Here is a 17256-nt window from a genome sequence, read left to right on the forward strand (position 1 = left end):
ATGGCAGCCATATTTGTTGTCGCCCGTTTGTACCATCCCTTCTCTAGGTAATTTCGCCTACCAGGCAGGGTGAAGGAGTCCGTATCTCTGGAATTACTGAACGCACAGGAACAAGGGACCCCTTAAAAGATAGATCTCAGCGAGGTGGAGGCAGACGCGGGGGTCTGAAGGTACGAAAAACGGACGAAAGACGCGGACGCGACCGCGGTTTGCTATAGGGCTAATGACCACTAGTTGGGCAACTTACACAGTATGGCTTTAATTAGCAAAACTGCGGAAAACATTACACCAATTGCATTTCCCTCAAAACCGGTTCAATACCAACATTTTTTAAAACAACATCATAATGTTCATGGTGTTTCATTCAAGACAATGAAATGTGTTTGTGTCTGTCAAAACATTGACTGGGATATTGTCAATAATACATCTTGACAGCCAACAAAGAATGATCAGCAAAATCGGAACCAACGTTTTGCTAACGTAGCTTTGTCCTTTCCTGTCTTATAAATGGAGATGTAGACACACACACTAGGCCTACTTGAGAATGGTAACAAATCAGTGCCTCTGCGCAATAACCCCCCGCCCCCTGACAGACACACACACACACACGCACGCACGCACGCACGCATGCATGCACAAACGCACGTGCACACACAGAAACACACACACACACACACACACACATACACACACACACACACACACACACACACACACACACACACACACACACACACGCGCGCGCGCGCATGCACGCATGCATGCATTGACGCTCCGGACCAAGATCCTTTAAAACCACTCACAATTTCCTGTAAAATCTAAGAATAGTCTTTTTTTTTCTCTTTGCTTACAAAGCAAAATGTCTTTTCATATGTTATTGAAAAATGATTACTGGAATCGCACGTGCAAACACGCACGCGCACGCACACGCAGGCACGCACACACACACACACACACACACGCACGCACGCACGCACGCACACGCACGCACGCACGCACGCACGCACGCACGCACGCACGCACGCACGCACGCACGCACACACACACACACACACACACACACACAAACAATTCAGTTGGCCGACAGCTATATTTTTTATTATTATTGTTTTTTATAATATAATAATTATTAATATTATTTTAGCAGAATAGGCCTAATGATTATTCTGTGTAGGCTATATGTTGAAATTAGATACCCCGTTTTACACCAATGGAATGGAGTAACATAGGGCTATAGAAGAAACAGTGTTTCTTTATGTAAATTGTTGGGCTGATGATCTGGGTTTCACTGATTAGCTGATACGATATCCTATTATTTCCCATGCGATCTTTGCTGTGTATATCTCCTATTTTGTCACTATTTATTGAGGATATCGAGCTCCTGCTTTTCAAATGTGGTAATAGTGCAAAGAAATCTGCAGAAGATGAGTGCAATTGGTGATCATCACAAGTTGTGTAAAGTAACTAGATTTACTTAAGCACTGTAGCCTACTTAAGAAGTATTTTGAGGTAGTGTATAGCCCTACTTGAGTATTTCCACTGTTCAGTATTTATACCTATATGCTATTTGAAAATATCCGATCTACAAGCTCAAAGCACCTTGCATCGCAAGACATTGTAAGCTTGTAGATCTGCTATTTTTGCCTACTTTGTTTAGGTACAATTTGATGCCAATACTTTCGTACTTTTGCTGGAGTAGGCTATAAGCTGCATTTAAAATCCCGGACTTTTACTTGTAAGGCTGCAGCCACACCAAAGTAAGCTAAGCCTAACCTCTCTAGCCCCTTTTGGACCTCAGCTTTAGCACCACACCACACCACATAAAAATATCTCCTTTTCCTTTACACAAAAGTACCATGTACCCTTTTAACTGAGATTATAATACAATATAAATTTGTATTACAACTATCCTAAATTATAATACACTTTAATGGATTATAACTGTGATTATAATACACTATTAATGTATTACTATGATAATTATAATACACTATAATCCTGGCGGCCGAGCTTCTAGTAGATTATAACAGTGGTTATAACACAATAGAATCTATGTATTACAACTATATCCTGGTGGTCTAAATGGAAAGTCAGTGAGTGAGGTCATTATGAAGTGTTTGGCCCTGTTTGGCCTAGCTCAGACCTACTCTAGATTTGATACTTTTTAGTACCACGTTTAGTACCGCTTTCACAACACTCTACCCATGCCCTTGTAGTGGAAAACCTGGCACAAGTGGGCGGTGTGGAGTGGTGTGGTGTTGGGCCATGTCAGTGGAAAAGGGGCTATTTGGTGAGGCGCAGGGGCGTCAATTGGGTATGGCATGCAGCTGCTATACCCTGGGTCCAGAGGGGAAAATAAAAGCTACTTTTAAATATAAATCCACGAATGTCTCTTTGTCTATCTGTGCTGGTTTATGTTGTTAAATTACAGTAAAATAACTGCAAATGCAAAATTTAACAAAATGGTCACTTTAACAAGCCTTGTTAAAGTGACCATTTTGTTAAATTTTGCATGTTGTTAAACAAGGGATTATAATTATATTCTCCACACTTGCATTCTCCCCATCTTGACAAAATGGTATATTCACAGGTTCCGCAGGTCAGCTGCACAGGTGCAATGCATTATTGTTAATTGTGGTGCGTTTACTAACATGCCAAGTTTAGAGCTCTGCACTTGAACACCGTTCCAGGCTGCCATATCCAGCCCAAGAAACCATAGAAACGGGGGGAAATAAATGTATCATGCTTGCGAAGGCGCGCGTGCAAGACACCAGTCATGTTGCCATACCTTAGCTTTTTCTGAACTGACGCCCCTGGTGTGGCTGCAGCCTAAAGGAGTATTTCTAAACATTGCAGTATTGATACTTTTCCCCAACACCGTCCACCCACCATCAGCACCGCTGCACCGCATCCCTGTTAAGGCATGAACGCAGCCGAGGCGGCGCGATGCATCGCATCACCGTCATGTCACATGGTTTTTATAAGGACCAATAGAACTTTTGTTGCTTAACTTTGCGATAAGGGCAGAACAGCTAAAGAGCGAGACGGCAAAGAGGGAGTTTCACTTACAGTGGTCGCCGCCGAGTGCCCACACTTTTCCATTTGGATTGTGTTAGACTTTTTTTCCCCTTATAGATTAGGATATTTCGCTTTCGTCGGCCCATGCTCAAGTTGAAGCATTTAATAGACATATCTGAGCTATTGGAGAAAGCTCCGTCTCTGCTGCCATTTGCCGTGAGGTTCAAATGTTGGGAGACAAGGCTCAAGGTAAGGCAGAGCTCTCTGCAATCTTTTCTTCTTTTCTAAACGGTTTTTAATTTATTTAGTTTTTTGGCTGTTGTGTTTTGCATTTTATATTTGCATAATATTATGTAGGCCTACAATTAGGCCTATCCAAATTTGTGCGTTTTGCATTTTATATTTGCATAATATTATGTGCAATATCCATATTTTAAAAATATATGGATTACCATAATTAATGAAGGCCTATTCAATGTGGTCTAACTTATCTAAGCTCTCAACAACTGATATCCTAACCTTAACGAAATGAACATAGCTTGACGGTTATATAGGCTATATGCCTATATTTAAATACAGACAGTAGGCCTATGTTATGCCTCTGAAAGTCTGAATACATTATTTATTTTTAATTCATCCCTAGACCGAGACTTAGGCTGTGTTCGTGTGAATAAAAATGATGGAAAAATAAATGTATAATGAGCAATACTGCTTTATAACTATTCTGACTAATTACACACAAGAGTTTTGGATTTGAGCCGCCTGCTCGCTGAACGGAAGAAATGGTAGGATAAGGATTCCTTAAAAATAAAGACAGGCTAGTCCGTTTTTACTGAAACGAGCTCTATTTACGCTGTTGAAATAATACATAATCATACATTAAGTTTATTTTTTACATGATAGTATTAAAAGACAATTTGATTTAGTTTCAAATCAATTTAGATGATAATGCATACAGTCTATAATAACAGGCCTAATAATAACTATAATAGTACAATATTACAAAATAATAATAGGCCTATCATTTCTACTATCCTTATAGCCTATATGACAATTTCACTGAATCACATAATATAGCCGTATTAAAATCGTTTTAATTCATGCCATATAAATAATAGGCCTATGGCTCCTATATTAAGCTATAATAATAATTGATTGATTGATCTATTGATTGAATGATTGAAGAATTTATTAGAAGGTTGCGTATAGGAAAAAGTACAGTTTCATGACAGTACACAAATTAATCACTGGTACAAGGCAAAAGGAGATCCTAGTAGGCTAAGCTTTGCGGCTTATTTACACAGGAACCACTTTATGTATCTCACATAACATTGAAAGACAGACGGCTCGAACGCAGTAGGAATGCTTTGCATAAAATAACCAGTAATTATGAATCATGATAATTGTAACGTGAAAGCGCTCGGATTAATTATTGCAAACTAAAAGGCTTAATAATTGCTGACAGGCCTATTGGCAAATCACCGGCTATCAATTATCAATAATAAAGTCCCCGTGTCCTTTTCCTTCGACGCCACCTAATTGTCGTTCCTCGAATCCCTATAGTCGGGCCAAAACCTCGTATCTCCAAGTTTCAAATTGGTACGTTTTTCCGCGAAGTAAAGCCCTGCTTCATCAGATAAGGCTGTCGCACAAAACTAGTGAAAACAGCTGATCTACAAGCACACGACTCCTAGCGGTGCGAGGCGTTGTGCTTGTAGATCGGCTGTTTTCACTAGTTTAAATCATTTTTAACTGTTTTGAATATACAAGGTTTTCACCCGACAGCGACGATATAGGAAACGCACCGCCGTTGCTCATTGGACGTCGTGCTAGGTGCTATAGCCTATAGTTGATCCAGAGGGATTGAACACCTATGGTCTTTGGTCGGGCAGAGAGCAAGAGGCTGCACACGGCATCATGCATGCACGCCGCTGACTCGCGTGGCGTGGACTGGACTCGCGTTTTTGACCACTGCTTGCTTCGGAACAAAATATCGAGAGCGAATCGGCTTTAATAAAACAAATAAAACATCTTCTTGACTCATCCATCGATCGGGATAACCCTCGTCGTCGTTCAGCATCAGTTCGGGGTATGTGACTTGTGACTGTGACGAGATATAGCCGCCACAGGCCAATGCACTCTTCTTTAATTAATAGGTCTATTTTAAATGTACCACATTCATAGCCAACATGTTCATTTTGTCAGGACCATTCTTCGTTTTTATGTCACATATTAAGTTATTGTAATTAATGGAAAATGCCTATAGGCCTATAGTTCCTTTTCATGCATGCTGATTTTTAAATCGATTATTAGTTTCTAATTTCCTTCATTTTTAAAACATATCCTGACAATCAATATGCCAAAGTTATGTCATTATGGATTCTGAAGCAATTTCGGCCTTAAGCTTTTTGTTTGCCTTAAACTAAAAAAAGTAATTAAAAAACGGCATGCTTTACATGCATTGGCTGGCAAACGAATTAACTACTCATGACTGCAAGCCTTTAGCATTGGACATTAATGATAGTCTACTGCGTCTTTGTGCGTGTGTGTGTGTGTGTGTGTGTGTGTGTGTGTGTGTGTGTGTGTGTGTGTGTGTGTGTGTGCGTGCGTGCGTGCGCGCGTGTGTGTGTGTGTGTGTGTGTGTGTGTGTGTGTGTGTGTGTGTGTGTGTGTGTGTGTGTGTGCGCGTGCTGCCTGCGTTCGTGCGTGCGTGCGTGCGTGTGTGTGTGTGTGTGTGTGCAACAGGCGTCTCATTTAAGGTTATGGAATACACATATGATGATGATCTGGAAGAGCTGTGTCCTGTGTGCGGAGACAAGGTGTCAGGGTACCACTATGGGCTTCTCACCTGTGAGAGCTGCAAGGTAAGGGAATATTAGGTCTATAGCCTAGCCTATATCAGGGGTTTTCAACCTTTTCAGGCCGCGATCCCCCAAATAATCATATTTTAACTGGGGACCCCCCCACCCTGACGAGCACTAAGAGTTGAGGCATTACATTTTGTATAACACGGTTCTATTGTGAAAATAGCAGAACTACATGCTCACAACGCCTCGCAACGCAAGGCGTTGTGAGCATGTAGATCGGCTATTTTCACAATTTCAGCATTATTAGACCATTTGACCAATGTATAATTTGTCATTTTAGATATATTAAAAATACCTCAAATTGTCACTTTAAAAATGTGCAGATACCCTCTATACACTTAAACTGTATGTTGGTTTGTTCACTGTTGAGTGAGAAAACAATGTTTCACATTAAGTTGATCATCTGGGGACCCCCAAAAATAATGTGGGGACCCCTCTGGGGGTCCCGACCCACAGGTTGAGAACCACTGGCCTAAATCACACAGAAAATAAAGCTTAAAAATGGAACCAAAAATGGTTCTTCAGAGTGATTCCATATAGAAGAACCATTTTTGGTTCCAGAAAGAGCCTTTTTATTCTAAAGTTCTTTAAAGAACCATTTATTCTAATGGTTCGATAAAGAACCATTAAAGGTGCTTCAAAGAACCATAACAAAATTGCATAATGCGCTTGTTTTGTGAGTGTGTGTGTGTGTGTGTGTGTGTGTGTGTGTGTGTGTGTGTGGGTGGTTGTGTTAGAGAGTGTGTGTCACTGAAAAACTAAGGCATGTGGACTAAACTGCACTCACAGTCACTGCACACACACATACACACCAGAAAGAACCTTTATTTTTCAGCTCACTGTGCGCTTGCACGCTTGCACGCTTACACGCACGCTTACACGCACGCACGCACGCATGCACGCACGCACGCACGCACGCACGCACGCACGCACGCACACGCACACACGCACGCACGCACACACACACACACACACACACAATTTCTTTATTTGAGTCCACATTTATAAAAATACAGTACAGGGGCACAAATATTTTCCAGTTGCTTCTGATGTCCCACACACTCAGTGTCTCTCAGTGCTTAAATCCATGCAAACAAGTCCAGAATGTACAGGATGTACAAAGGCAACGTTCAAGAGAATTGCCTTGTCCAAACTCTACTGAACTTGAATGCAGCATCTGATGTGGGAAAATAAATCGCCCTCTCTGTGTAGAAATCCATGGCATACGTCACATCTCCATTATTCACTTGATTATGCTTAATGCAGTGTGGTATCAAGCACTGAAAATAGCCGACCTCCAAGTTCACAACGCGTCGCGGCGCGACGCGTTGTGACCTTGGAGGTCGGCTATTTTCAACATTTTCACCAAAGTGCCCTTTTGAGAAATGTCAGCCCCTGCCTCTCTAACATTCTCTGCACGTCCCTGAACGCACGCTCTGTATGTTTCTGTATATTTATACATTTCTCATGCCATTGTAATTCCTGTCACACAGGGCTTCTTCAAAAGGACAGTTCAGAACAACAAGAGGTACACGTGTGCAGAAAACCAGGAATGCAAGATAGACAAGACCCAACGCAAGAGATGCCCCTTCTGTCGGTTTCAGAAATGCCTCAATGTTGGAATGAGACTAGAAGGTAAGACTTCTCCCATGTACAGTGCTGTTGCCACACCGTGAAACCCGTACAGATTAAGGGTACACATTATTGTCTATCATTGTCTCCACCAGCCGAAGGCTGAGGGGAGAGTATGTTTTCCCCTCCGTCCGTGTGTCCGTGCGTCCGTCCGTCCGTCCGTGCGTCCGTCCGTGCGTCCTCGCAGTTTGTGAGCGCCTAATCTCAGTCGCCGTTGGCCCGGATGCTGCCAAAGTGAGCACACACACTCCCTGGATGCCAATCTAGAACCTCTGCCCTAAATTTTTCAAATGGGCCTTTTCTAGCGCCACCTAGTGGCCGATGTTTCGCGTCCGTGCGTCCTTGCAGTTTGTGAGCAGCTAATCTCAGTCGCCGTTGGCCCGGTCGCTGCCAAAGTGAGCACACACATTCCCTGGATGCCAATCTAGAACCTCTGCCCTAAATTTTTCAAATGAGCCTTTTCTAGCGCCACCTAGTGGCCGATGTTTGCAAAACACATTTCTGTGCCCTATTCTTACAGATTTTGTCCAAAAATCCTACAAATCGGTAGGCAGTATCTCGACAGTCAGGTGATCGACACGGATCTGTCCGATTTTGCATATTCCATCCTGATTGGCTAAGATTGGCTTCCAAAGTTTGTAGGATTGCGTGCGTCCTCGCAGTTTGTGAGCAGCTAATCTCAGTCGCCGTTGGCCCGGTCGCTGCCAAAGTGAGCACACACATTCCCTGGATGCCAATCTAGAACCTCTGCCCTAAATTTTTCAAATGGGCCTTTTCTAGCGCCACCTAGTGGCCGATGTTTGCAAAACACATTTCTGTGCACTATTCTTACAGATTTTGTCCAAAAATCCTACAAATCGGTAGGCAGTATCTCGACAGTCATGTGATCGACACGGATCTGTCCGATTTGGCATATTCCATCCTGATTGGCTAAGATTGGCTTCCAAAGTTTGTAGGATTGAGCCGTTTTGAACAAAATGCCTCAAATCACAAACGCAAAGTGCAATTATCATGAAATCGCGCACACACGTTCCCACTAGGCCGAGGAAGAAATGCCACGTATTTTTTTTTAAAAATCAGCCTCATGGTGGCGCTATAACAGGCTGATTTGTGGTTTTACCTATAACTCCACCGATCAGTTCACCAGGACGCACGGTCTGGTGGAGACCTGTGCTCGGAAGAGCACTGCTTCTAGTTATTTTATGCTTTAACTATTGAAAAATAGCAGATATACAAGCTCACAGCGCGGCTATTTTTGAAAAATCGTGAAAATTAGAATTTTGACCCGATTCTATAAGTGTCTTTTGAAGATTTTTTTGAAAAACCAATGTTTCTATGTCAGCAATCTGGCCAGCCATCGTCAAAGAAAAGGTGTTTTTCCACTTAACTGGTGCTCAGCTAGTCTTGAGAGACTACTATGTCAGTAGTTCTCAAACCTTTTCATGTGAAGGACCCCCAAACTGATATTTATTTGGCCACGGACCCCCATCCCAAAATATCTAGTTCCAGGGACCACCCAGTAGCAAAATGTGCTGTTAAAGCATTCAATAATTCTAGGCCTAAATGGGTTAAAATAACTCTCTGAACTCTCTGAATATTACATTTTAATTTCTGGGATACATTTGGATTAAGTTGATTCGAGCAGATTCAGTTTGATAAAATGTCAACATAATTATTCTTGTAATTTCTTTAAAGGACAACTTTAGTTTTTTTTACAACAAGGGTTCATATTTTAGATTGTAATTAGAGAAAAGAAAAGATTAAAATGATTTCATTTACTGCTTTCTATTGTTTTAGCCATTTTAGTAGTTTGATTTCAGTGGGTGGTGGCATGCGTACAAGTGGCTGAATATGTATTTTTAGACACAATAAAGCTGACAATTTCTTTGTTAATATTTACACCAGCCCCCATAAGTCACAGCTGCCCATGAAAGATTGTGGTGCATCTTGGGAATGGGCTTATTGTGTCAAGAAATACACATTTAGCCACTGGCATGCATGCCCCCAACCTGGGGGTATGCATGCAAATCAAAATCGTTTGAATCACTAAAACGATAGAAAGAAGTAAATGAAAACATTTTAACACTCATCTTTTCTTTTCTCTAATGACCATCTAAAATATGAACCCTTGTTGTAAAGTTGTCCTTTAATTTAGCTGTTACTGTATCGTCGTTGTCGGGTGGAAACCTCGTATCTCCAAGTTTCAAATTTGTATGTTCTCTCGCAAAGTAAAGCCCTGCTTCATCGTACAAGGCTGTTGCACAAAAGTAGTGAAAACAGCCGATCTACAAGCACACAACGCCTTGCGGTGCGAGGCGTTGTGTGCTTGTAGATCGGCTGTTTTCACTAGTTTAAATCATTTTAAAATGAAAAATACAAAACGTTCGTTTTGGACACAAGGTTTTCACCCGACAACGACGATATACCGTAGTCTAATACGAGGACCCGACTCGATGAACATTTCCTGACATGCAAGCCAGTGCTAAGTCTCATCACAATGCCTATACAAAGGGGATAGTTATTCCCAGACAGACAGCAGTGCAGAAAAGCACCTGCTTCCGTCGTAGAAAAACGACACATTCTTCACTCACTGATAAAACCCCAAGAGACTCCCTGTTTTAAATCAAAGGCTGTATTTAGGCTACACCGACAAGTCAAGCTGTGCAGAGGCACGGCGGATTTTTAAAATGTAACCAAAAAGGGGAAAAAATGAAACGACGGGCCTGCACATGTTTACTATCTATTGGCACATTTAGGCCTAGAATTATTGAATGCTTTAACCAGTGAAAAATAGCAGATCTACAAGCTCGCAGCGCGGCACTCGGAGCTTGTAGATCTGCTATTTTTGAAAAAAGTTGTGAAAATGCAAATCTTTGATTATATGTATTTTCAAAGTGAACGTTTGTAACTCAAATTTTACTTCTGGGGGGTCCCTGGAAGGCTGGAACTAAACATTTTGAGATGGGGGTCCGTGGCCAAATACATATCATTTTGGGGGTCCTTCACATGAAAAGGTTTGAGAACCACTGACATAGTAGTCTCTCAAGAACAGACTAACTGAGTCCAGTTAAGCTAAAAGGACCTTTTCTTTGACGATGGCTGGCCAGATTGCTGACATAGAAACATAGGGTTTTTCAAAAAACCTTTGAAGGATTCAAAAGAGACTTATAGAATCGGGTCAAAATTCTAATTTAAAAAATGCTGCTATTTTTTAATAGTTAAAGCATAAAATAATGATACACAATAATGTGTACCCGTTCTAAATGGGTTAAAAAGAATACCTCCCCACACACGAAGAGTCAGGTTGAGGATGAAATATTCCATAAATAAGATACACATTTCTCCACTGCGTTTTGGTTGTTATTTGGAATTGCTCTACTCTGCTCATTAAGGGATTTTGCAAGAGACAGAAATTTTTTGGCACAGCCACAGAATCCAGTAGAGCCTCACACATGCAGGGGTGTCGCACCCTGGGTACAAGGATTCACTGCGGGCCCACCCATGAATGTTCTTCATAGGGGGAGGGGCTTAACCCATTTAGACTGGGAACGCATTATTACACGTTATTTTGTGCTTTAACTATTGAAAAATAGCAGATATACAAGCTCACAGCGCGGCACCGAGTGCCGCGCTGCAAGCTTGTAGATCTGCTATTTTTGAAAAATAGTGATTTTTTTTTTTGGTCTGTGGTGCTCAAACCTTTTCATGTGAAGGACCCCCAAAATGATATGTATTTGGCCACGGACCCCCATCTCAAAACATTTAGTTCCAGGGACCCCGCAGAAGCAACATTTGAGTTACACATGTCCGCTTTAAAATACAGATTTATTCAAAGATTTACACACATTGTCACCACTTTTCAAAAATAGCAGATCTACTCGGTGCCGCGCTGTGAGCTTGTACCGGTATATCTGCTATTTTTCAATAGCTAAAGTGTTGCGGCTGCTATTAACCCCCAATAAGTTAAACAGCCGGCAGGCTAAGCCTGGGAGATAAAAACTGTAATGACTCGCAAAACTAAAATCACTCACAAGGAAACAATTGCTCATGCGTTTAAAAATGATTTACTTAATTTCAGTGACCAATTATTACAAAATACAATTTCCAATAAATCGATATGCAATAAATATGTCAATTAGTAAGTTTAACAGTGAGCAAATAATGGAATGTGAAAGTGCTATAGTGCGATAATGCGGTCAACAAAATATGTCCCTCCCAGCTCACCCTGCCTTCCAAATGAACAAACCAGCCATGGATGTGAGCAGGTGAGAGACATCAATTTATAGCCGCTGGAGGCCACCCACAGCGACACACCCATAATGAGGTGCCAATGTGGTGCCTCTCTCAATCACCAATTAATCAACCTATTAAACCAGTGCAAATACCAAATAAACCATGTTTGGCTCCTACATTCCGGCCCCTAATTATGCCTGGGCACTAATTACACATAATAATAATAATATGTAGGAGTCAGACTTTAGCCTTAGCAAAATTCAATAATTCAAAAATAGAAAATCAATTCAATGCAATTCAATTCATTCATATGCATAACTGTCTTCATCAATAGAATCATCTTCATCCATATTCTCCCCTCCTTCTGCAAAGAAGAGAAATAAAGAGAGCAACAGAGAGAGAATAAAGTTTAAAGAGCTCAAGAGCTCCAAACGACAAAGGATTCACAGAGCATGGTTGCTCCAAGTGAGACTTCAAGGCCCCTTTGTCTCCTGAAGTCATGGCAATCTGCATCTCTTCTCCAATTTCTGAAGCTACAGAGGTCTCAATGTCCTCATGCGGTCTCTCATCATCCAGACCAGACTGAACAGGAAGCCTCCTATTCCAAGCCAAAGTCTTCTTGAACCGTTTCGATTCAGGCACAAATGTAGGACCTGACACCCCTCTACGGGACATCTCCACCACTGCAGCTGTGATTTGTTTCGGTTCCTTACCCATCCCAAAAGCACAGTGGGCCTGATGAAGTTCCCGCAGCCAGACTCCTGTCCACTCCTGGGCAGCGCTGGCTGGTAAGGCATCATCCCAGCCCATCTGACCTCTGTACAGGTAACGTAAAACCGGCTCTGCATTAGGCACCACAGGTGCAAGGAATCCCATGGCAGAGTTTATGGAGCTCACAGTGGATACGTTCCCTCTCCTTGTCTGAGTCCGCACACGCTTTTCAGGCTGAATGCATCCAGGGACGTCAGCCTTCTGCTGCTCCCACAGCTGGTCAGGTTTTGTGACAGATATCCGATTGACAGTGACATCATGACTCATGCTAGCAGTGCCAGTGCAGTCTCCTCTCAGGGGGCCATTTACGGTCCAACCCAACATTGTTCTGACCGCATAAGGACCACCACCCACACTTCTCACCACCTCCCACGGCTCCAAAGCCTGGGGAACATTGGTTCCGATAAGAAGATCCACACCCGAGTCGATCCCTGTGATCTTGAGGTGTTCAAGGTGCGGCCATCTCCGCAGATCTTCTTGTCTAGGGATGTTACCTTGGTGGACAGGCATGCACTTCTGGGTGAACATGACAGGTAGCTCACAGAAACCATCTGTGTCCAGACCAGCTACCTCCAAATCCATCACAACGTGACTGCTGACCACCTTCTCCTGACCCATTGTCCTTAGGAGAATGTTAGACCTTCTTCCTGAGACATTCAGACGGTCCATGAGCCCTTCTGTGCAGAATGAAGCAGAGCTCCCAGGATCAAGAAAAGCATAAGTGACCACTGTTGTCTGACTTTCCTTCAACTTCACCCGAACGGGGAGTATGGCAAGAGAACAGTCACTCTCTCCGGCCCCAGTAAGACCACTGGACTGCACCGAGATCAAAGCATTTCCATCTGCTGCACCTGCTTCTCCTTCAGCTTGCATTGAACCTTCGTCTCCAGAGTAGACATGCAATATGGTGGGATGTCTCATACTGCACACTTTGCACACAAGGCGTTCGTAGCAGTCCCTGCTTCTGTGCCCAGTGCACATACAGCCAAAGCACACCCCTTTCTCTCTCAAGAAGGACATCTTATCAGCGTGCGTCTTCCTCTCCAATAGACGGCACATGTCCAAGGAATGCCCAGCTCCACAAAGCAGGCAAGAATTAACCGAACCATTTTCTCTCTTCACTCCAGCATCAACATCCGTGTCTGCTGTAGCGACAGTAGTAGCGAAGCTACTTTTGGCTTCTGAAAAGTGAGGTTTAGCAGGCCTCACCTCCTTCCTCGGTACTGCAGGGGAAGACTCCTGGAGATCCCCAAACAGTGGGTCGCTTGCCATTTTAACCTGCCCTTCAATGAATGCCACAATATCACGAAAGGTGGCTCTACGATGGAACCTTTCCTGCAAACTGTAGGCGACCTCTCTCCACTTCTCCCTGAGCTTATAAGGCAACTTCCTAACAACTGCTTGCATGTTACCAGGGACATCCAGCTCATGCGTGGCATCAAACTCTCCCAAGGCATTGCAACAAGCCCGCAGCAAGAAGCTGTATGACTGAAGACCCACGACATCTTCAGGCCTCAACGGTGGCCACAAGAAAACCTTGTCCATGTAAGCAGCGGTGATCTTCAGTGGGTCCCCAAAGTACTCCTGCAGCAAGGATTTGGCTCTGGCATAACCACTTTCAGGTGACATGAACTGACAGCTTCGAACCATGTCTCTAGGCTGCCCTTTAGTATACTGCTCGAGAAAGTACAAGCAATCCTTAGCACTGCAAGTTTTCTCCTCAATGCAATGCTCAAAAGCTCTCATGAAGGTTTGGTACTCTAAAGGATCACCATCAAAGATCTGGATTTCACGCCGTGGAAGGAAGAACAACGACTGCTGTTCAGCAAGCAAAGATGTAATCTGGTTTTGTTTCTCCAAGATAGCTATCAGCTGACCGTGATCAGAGCTGCCTTGCCTTGGTGCAGGTTGGTTCGACTGCAACTGAGGACGTGCTTGAAGGTTGTGCGTTCCACTTTGTCTAACCCTAACTGTCTCAGGCCTAGGCTGCGAAGGCAGCCCCACACTCTTCACCACAGGTCGAGAGCCCAAGAATTGTGGATGTGACTGCTCAGGCCGAGCATCCAAGAACTGTGAACGTGACTTCTGTTCACCTGGCAAAGTATACTGAGATGGCTGACCTACACACTGCCCCACTGACACAGGCACAAACGTCTCAGCATCGACACTCAAAGTGTGAACACACTTTTTTTGTCTTGTTTTCTCAAAGTAGGAATTCATGCCATCTGCCCCACTAGCTGCAGCACCAGACACTCGAGAGGTGCCGGAGATCCTTAAGACACTTATTTTAGCTGCTGCTGCCGCTATCTCCATTTCCAAGTTCAACTTCTCTTTCCTTTTTCGGAACTGTGCCTCTTCCTCGTCCAAAGCGTGCTTCTCGTCAAGTACTTTCTGACGAGCAAGGAGTGCCGCCATGTCAGCCTCTGCTATTAAGCAGGCAGACAAAGTAGATGAGGCAGTAGACCTACACTTACTACCTACAGAGCTCCTTTTCTTAGGTGCTTCTAGAACATTAGAAATACTGTCATCTGGGTTAACATCATCTACAACAGGGGTTACCTCCTCATCCCCAGGATGTTCTGAAACACAAACAACATCATCATTATTCACTGCATCAGGTGTTTCAAAATGAGGTGGGTGTGGCTTAGGTAAAGTAGAATTAGCTTGGCTTTGCATTTGGCCATTAATGTCTGAAAGCCATTTATTTGCATTTTCAATTAATTCAACTATGCGTTTGTGCAAGTTTGAAAAACACATATTTTGCCTTTCTTGTTCAATTGGAGGGAGCAATGGAATGACTGAGTGATGAAGCTGGCGTGCTTCTTCATACAATACAGATACATTGTTAAGATGAGATTGAACAGTTTGAGCATTGTCAGAACTTTGCATAAGATCATCAATTACTTTTGCAATACCATCAATTTTGTTAACCTTAGCTTTTCGTTCCTTTTGAAGATGTTCAATTTTATTTGCTAATGCTTTGGCAGTGGGCTTTGATTGTCTTGCCTGTTCATTTGCACCAACATTAGAACCGGGCCTTGGCAAACTTGAATCCATTGTGCATTAAATGAACAAACAAAGGCAATACAAAACCCATTCACACCCAATTCAAAATGGTATAGACACAGCATTCACAGCCCTAGTAGTGTGTGAAAAATGTAAATGTAAGAATAAGAATGAAATCAGTGTTATTCAAAAGACAGAACACTTGTGCAAGTAGCCTAAGCCTACTGTTCCCCATTAAACTGCCTAAAGAAATCTAAGCTACCAAGCAACCCTATGGCTTCAGCAGAGGGACGATGGGTATTTATGTACCTGTATATCTCTTTTCAGAGACGGCACTCCCGGGCCAACCCAACCGGGCCTTAGAATGCGGGCCGAACCCGTCCATGCACAGAAAATAATAAACCAATAGCACGTACGGCCGAAGCTGTAGGCTAGAGCAGCTTTACCTAGGGGAACAATAGGAACCTACAGTGCGCTTGTTTGCAAGCGCGTGTGTGTGTGTAAGTGTAACAGTGCTGTGTTTCGGCTATGCCTATACGTGTAACATAGACAGTGGGCATGAATGAAATGCATGCGTGAAAGCAACCTTACGCTGCCGGTGGTGCGCATCCATGCGCGTTCCAGTTTCCTTTGTTTGAAGCGACAGAAGCCAGAAGTTCAACATCAAGTTCAGGTTCGGCGCTTTAGAAACATTTTGTTGACTATGTTGCGGCTGCTATTAACCCCCAATAAGTTAAACAGCCGGCAGGCTAAGCCTGGGAGATAAAAACTGTAATGACTCGCAAAACTAAAATCACTCACAAGGAAACAATTGCTCATGCGTTTAAAAATGATTTACTTAATTTCAGTGACCAATTATTACAAAATACAATTTCCAATAAATCGATATGCAATAAATATGTCAATTAGTAAGTTTAACAGTGAGCAAATAATGGAATGTGAAAGTGCTATAGTGCGATAATGCGGTCAACAAAATATGTCCCTCCCAGCTCACCCTGCCTTCCAAATGAACAAACCAGCCATGGATGTGAGCAGGTGAGAGACATCAATTTATAGCCGCTGGAGGCCACCCACAGCGACACACCCATAATGAGGTGCCAATGTGGTGCCTCTCTCAATCACCAATTAATCAACCTATTAAACCAGTGCAAATACCAAATAAACCATGTTTGGCTCCTACATAAAGTATAGAATAACTAAGGCCCCTCCACCTCCTTGGGCCCTAGTAACTCAGTCCCACTTATCCCCCCCCCCCTTGTGACGCCCCTGGCCTCACAAGTATCTCATCTGTAAATCCGTTTTTTCACCCCTGGTCTCGTTGCTGTGACAGCGGTGCGGGCGGACCGCATGCGTGGGGGCCGGAATAAGTTTGGCCCCATGTACAAGCGAGACAGAGCCTTGAAGCAGCAGAAGAAGGCGCTGATACGTTCCACGGGCTTCAAGCTGGAGACCACCACGGCCGCCAACGTCCCGCTGCCTTCCTCCCCTCTGCAGGTAGGGATGGGACGATACGCCATGTTATCGTTTATCGCGATAAAAAAACACTCAAGATAATCGTATCGTGGAGATTTCATTTATCGTGATATCGTCCTCCGTCATGCACTGGGATCAATTCAGCTTTTATTTGCCCAAGCTGCATATCCGGTACCACTTAAACCCTTTGGTAAAAGGTACTTATAATATCGTCGTTGTCGGGTGGAAACCTCGTAACTCCAAGTTTCAAATGTGTA

The 17256-nt window shown here is 43.2% G+C and overlaps 1 protein-coding gene across 1 annotated transcript in view; it reads left to right on the top strand.

The window, feature by feature from the left end:
* Positions 1–3245: 3245 nt before the first annotated feature.
* Positions 3246–17256, top strand: part of LOC308296070 (nuclear receptor subfamily 5 group A member 2-like) — a gene marked incomplete at both ends in the record, with an annotated part of 36359 nt that continues 22348 nt past the window's right edge. Inside the window, 4 exons of the mRNA XM_080739187.1 lie at positions 3246–3267; positions 5763–5881; positions 7378–7519; positions 16857–17020. Coding sequence (XP_080595313.1) covers positions 3246–3267; positions 5763–5881; positions 7378–7519; positions 16857–17020 — 447 coding nt within the window. The remainder of the gene's footprint in view (positions 3268–5762; positions 5882–7377; positions 7520–16856; positions 17021–17256) is intronic.

Source organism: Nannobrachium achirus, assembly GCF_963921795.1.
Source record: "Nannobrachium achirus genome assembly, chromosome: 12".
Taxonomy (NCBI): Eukaryota; Metazoa; Chordata; class Actinopteri; order Myctophiformes; family Myctophidae; genus Nannobrachium; species Nannobrachium achirus.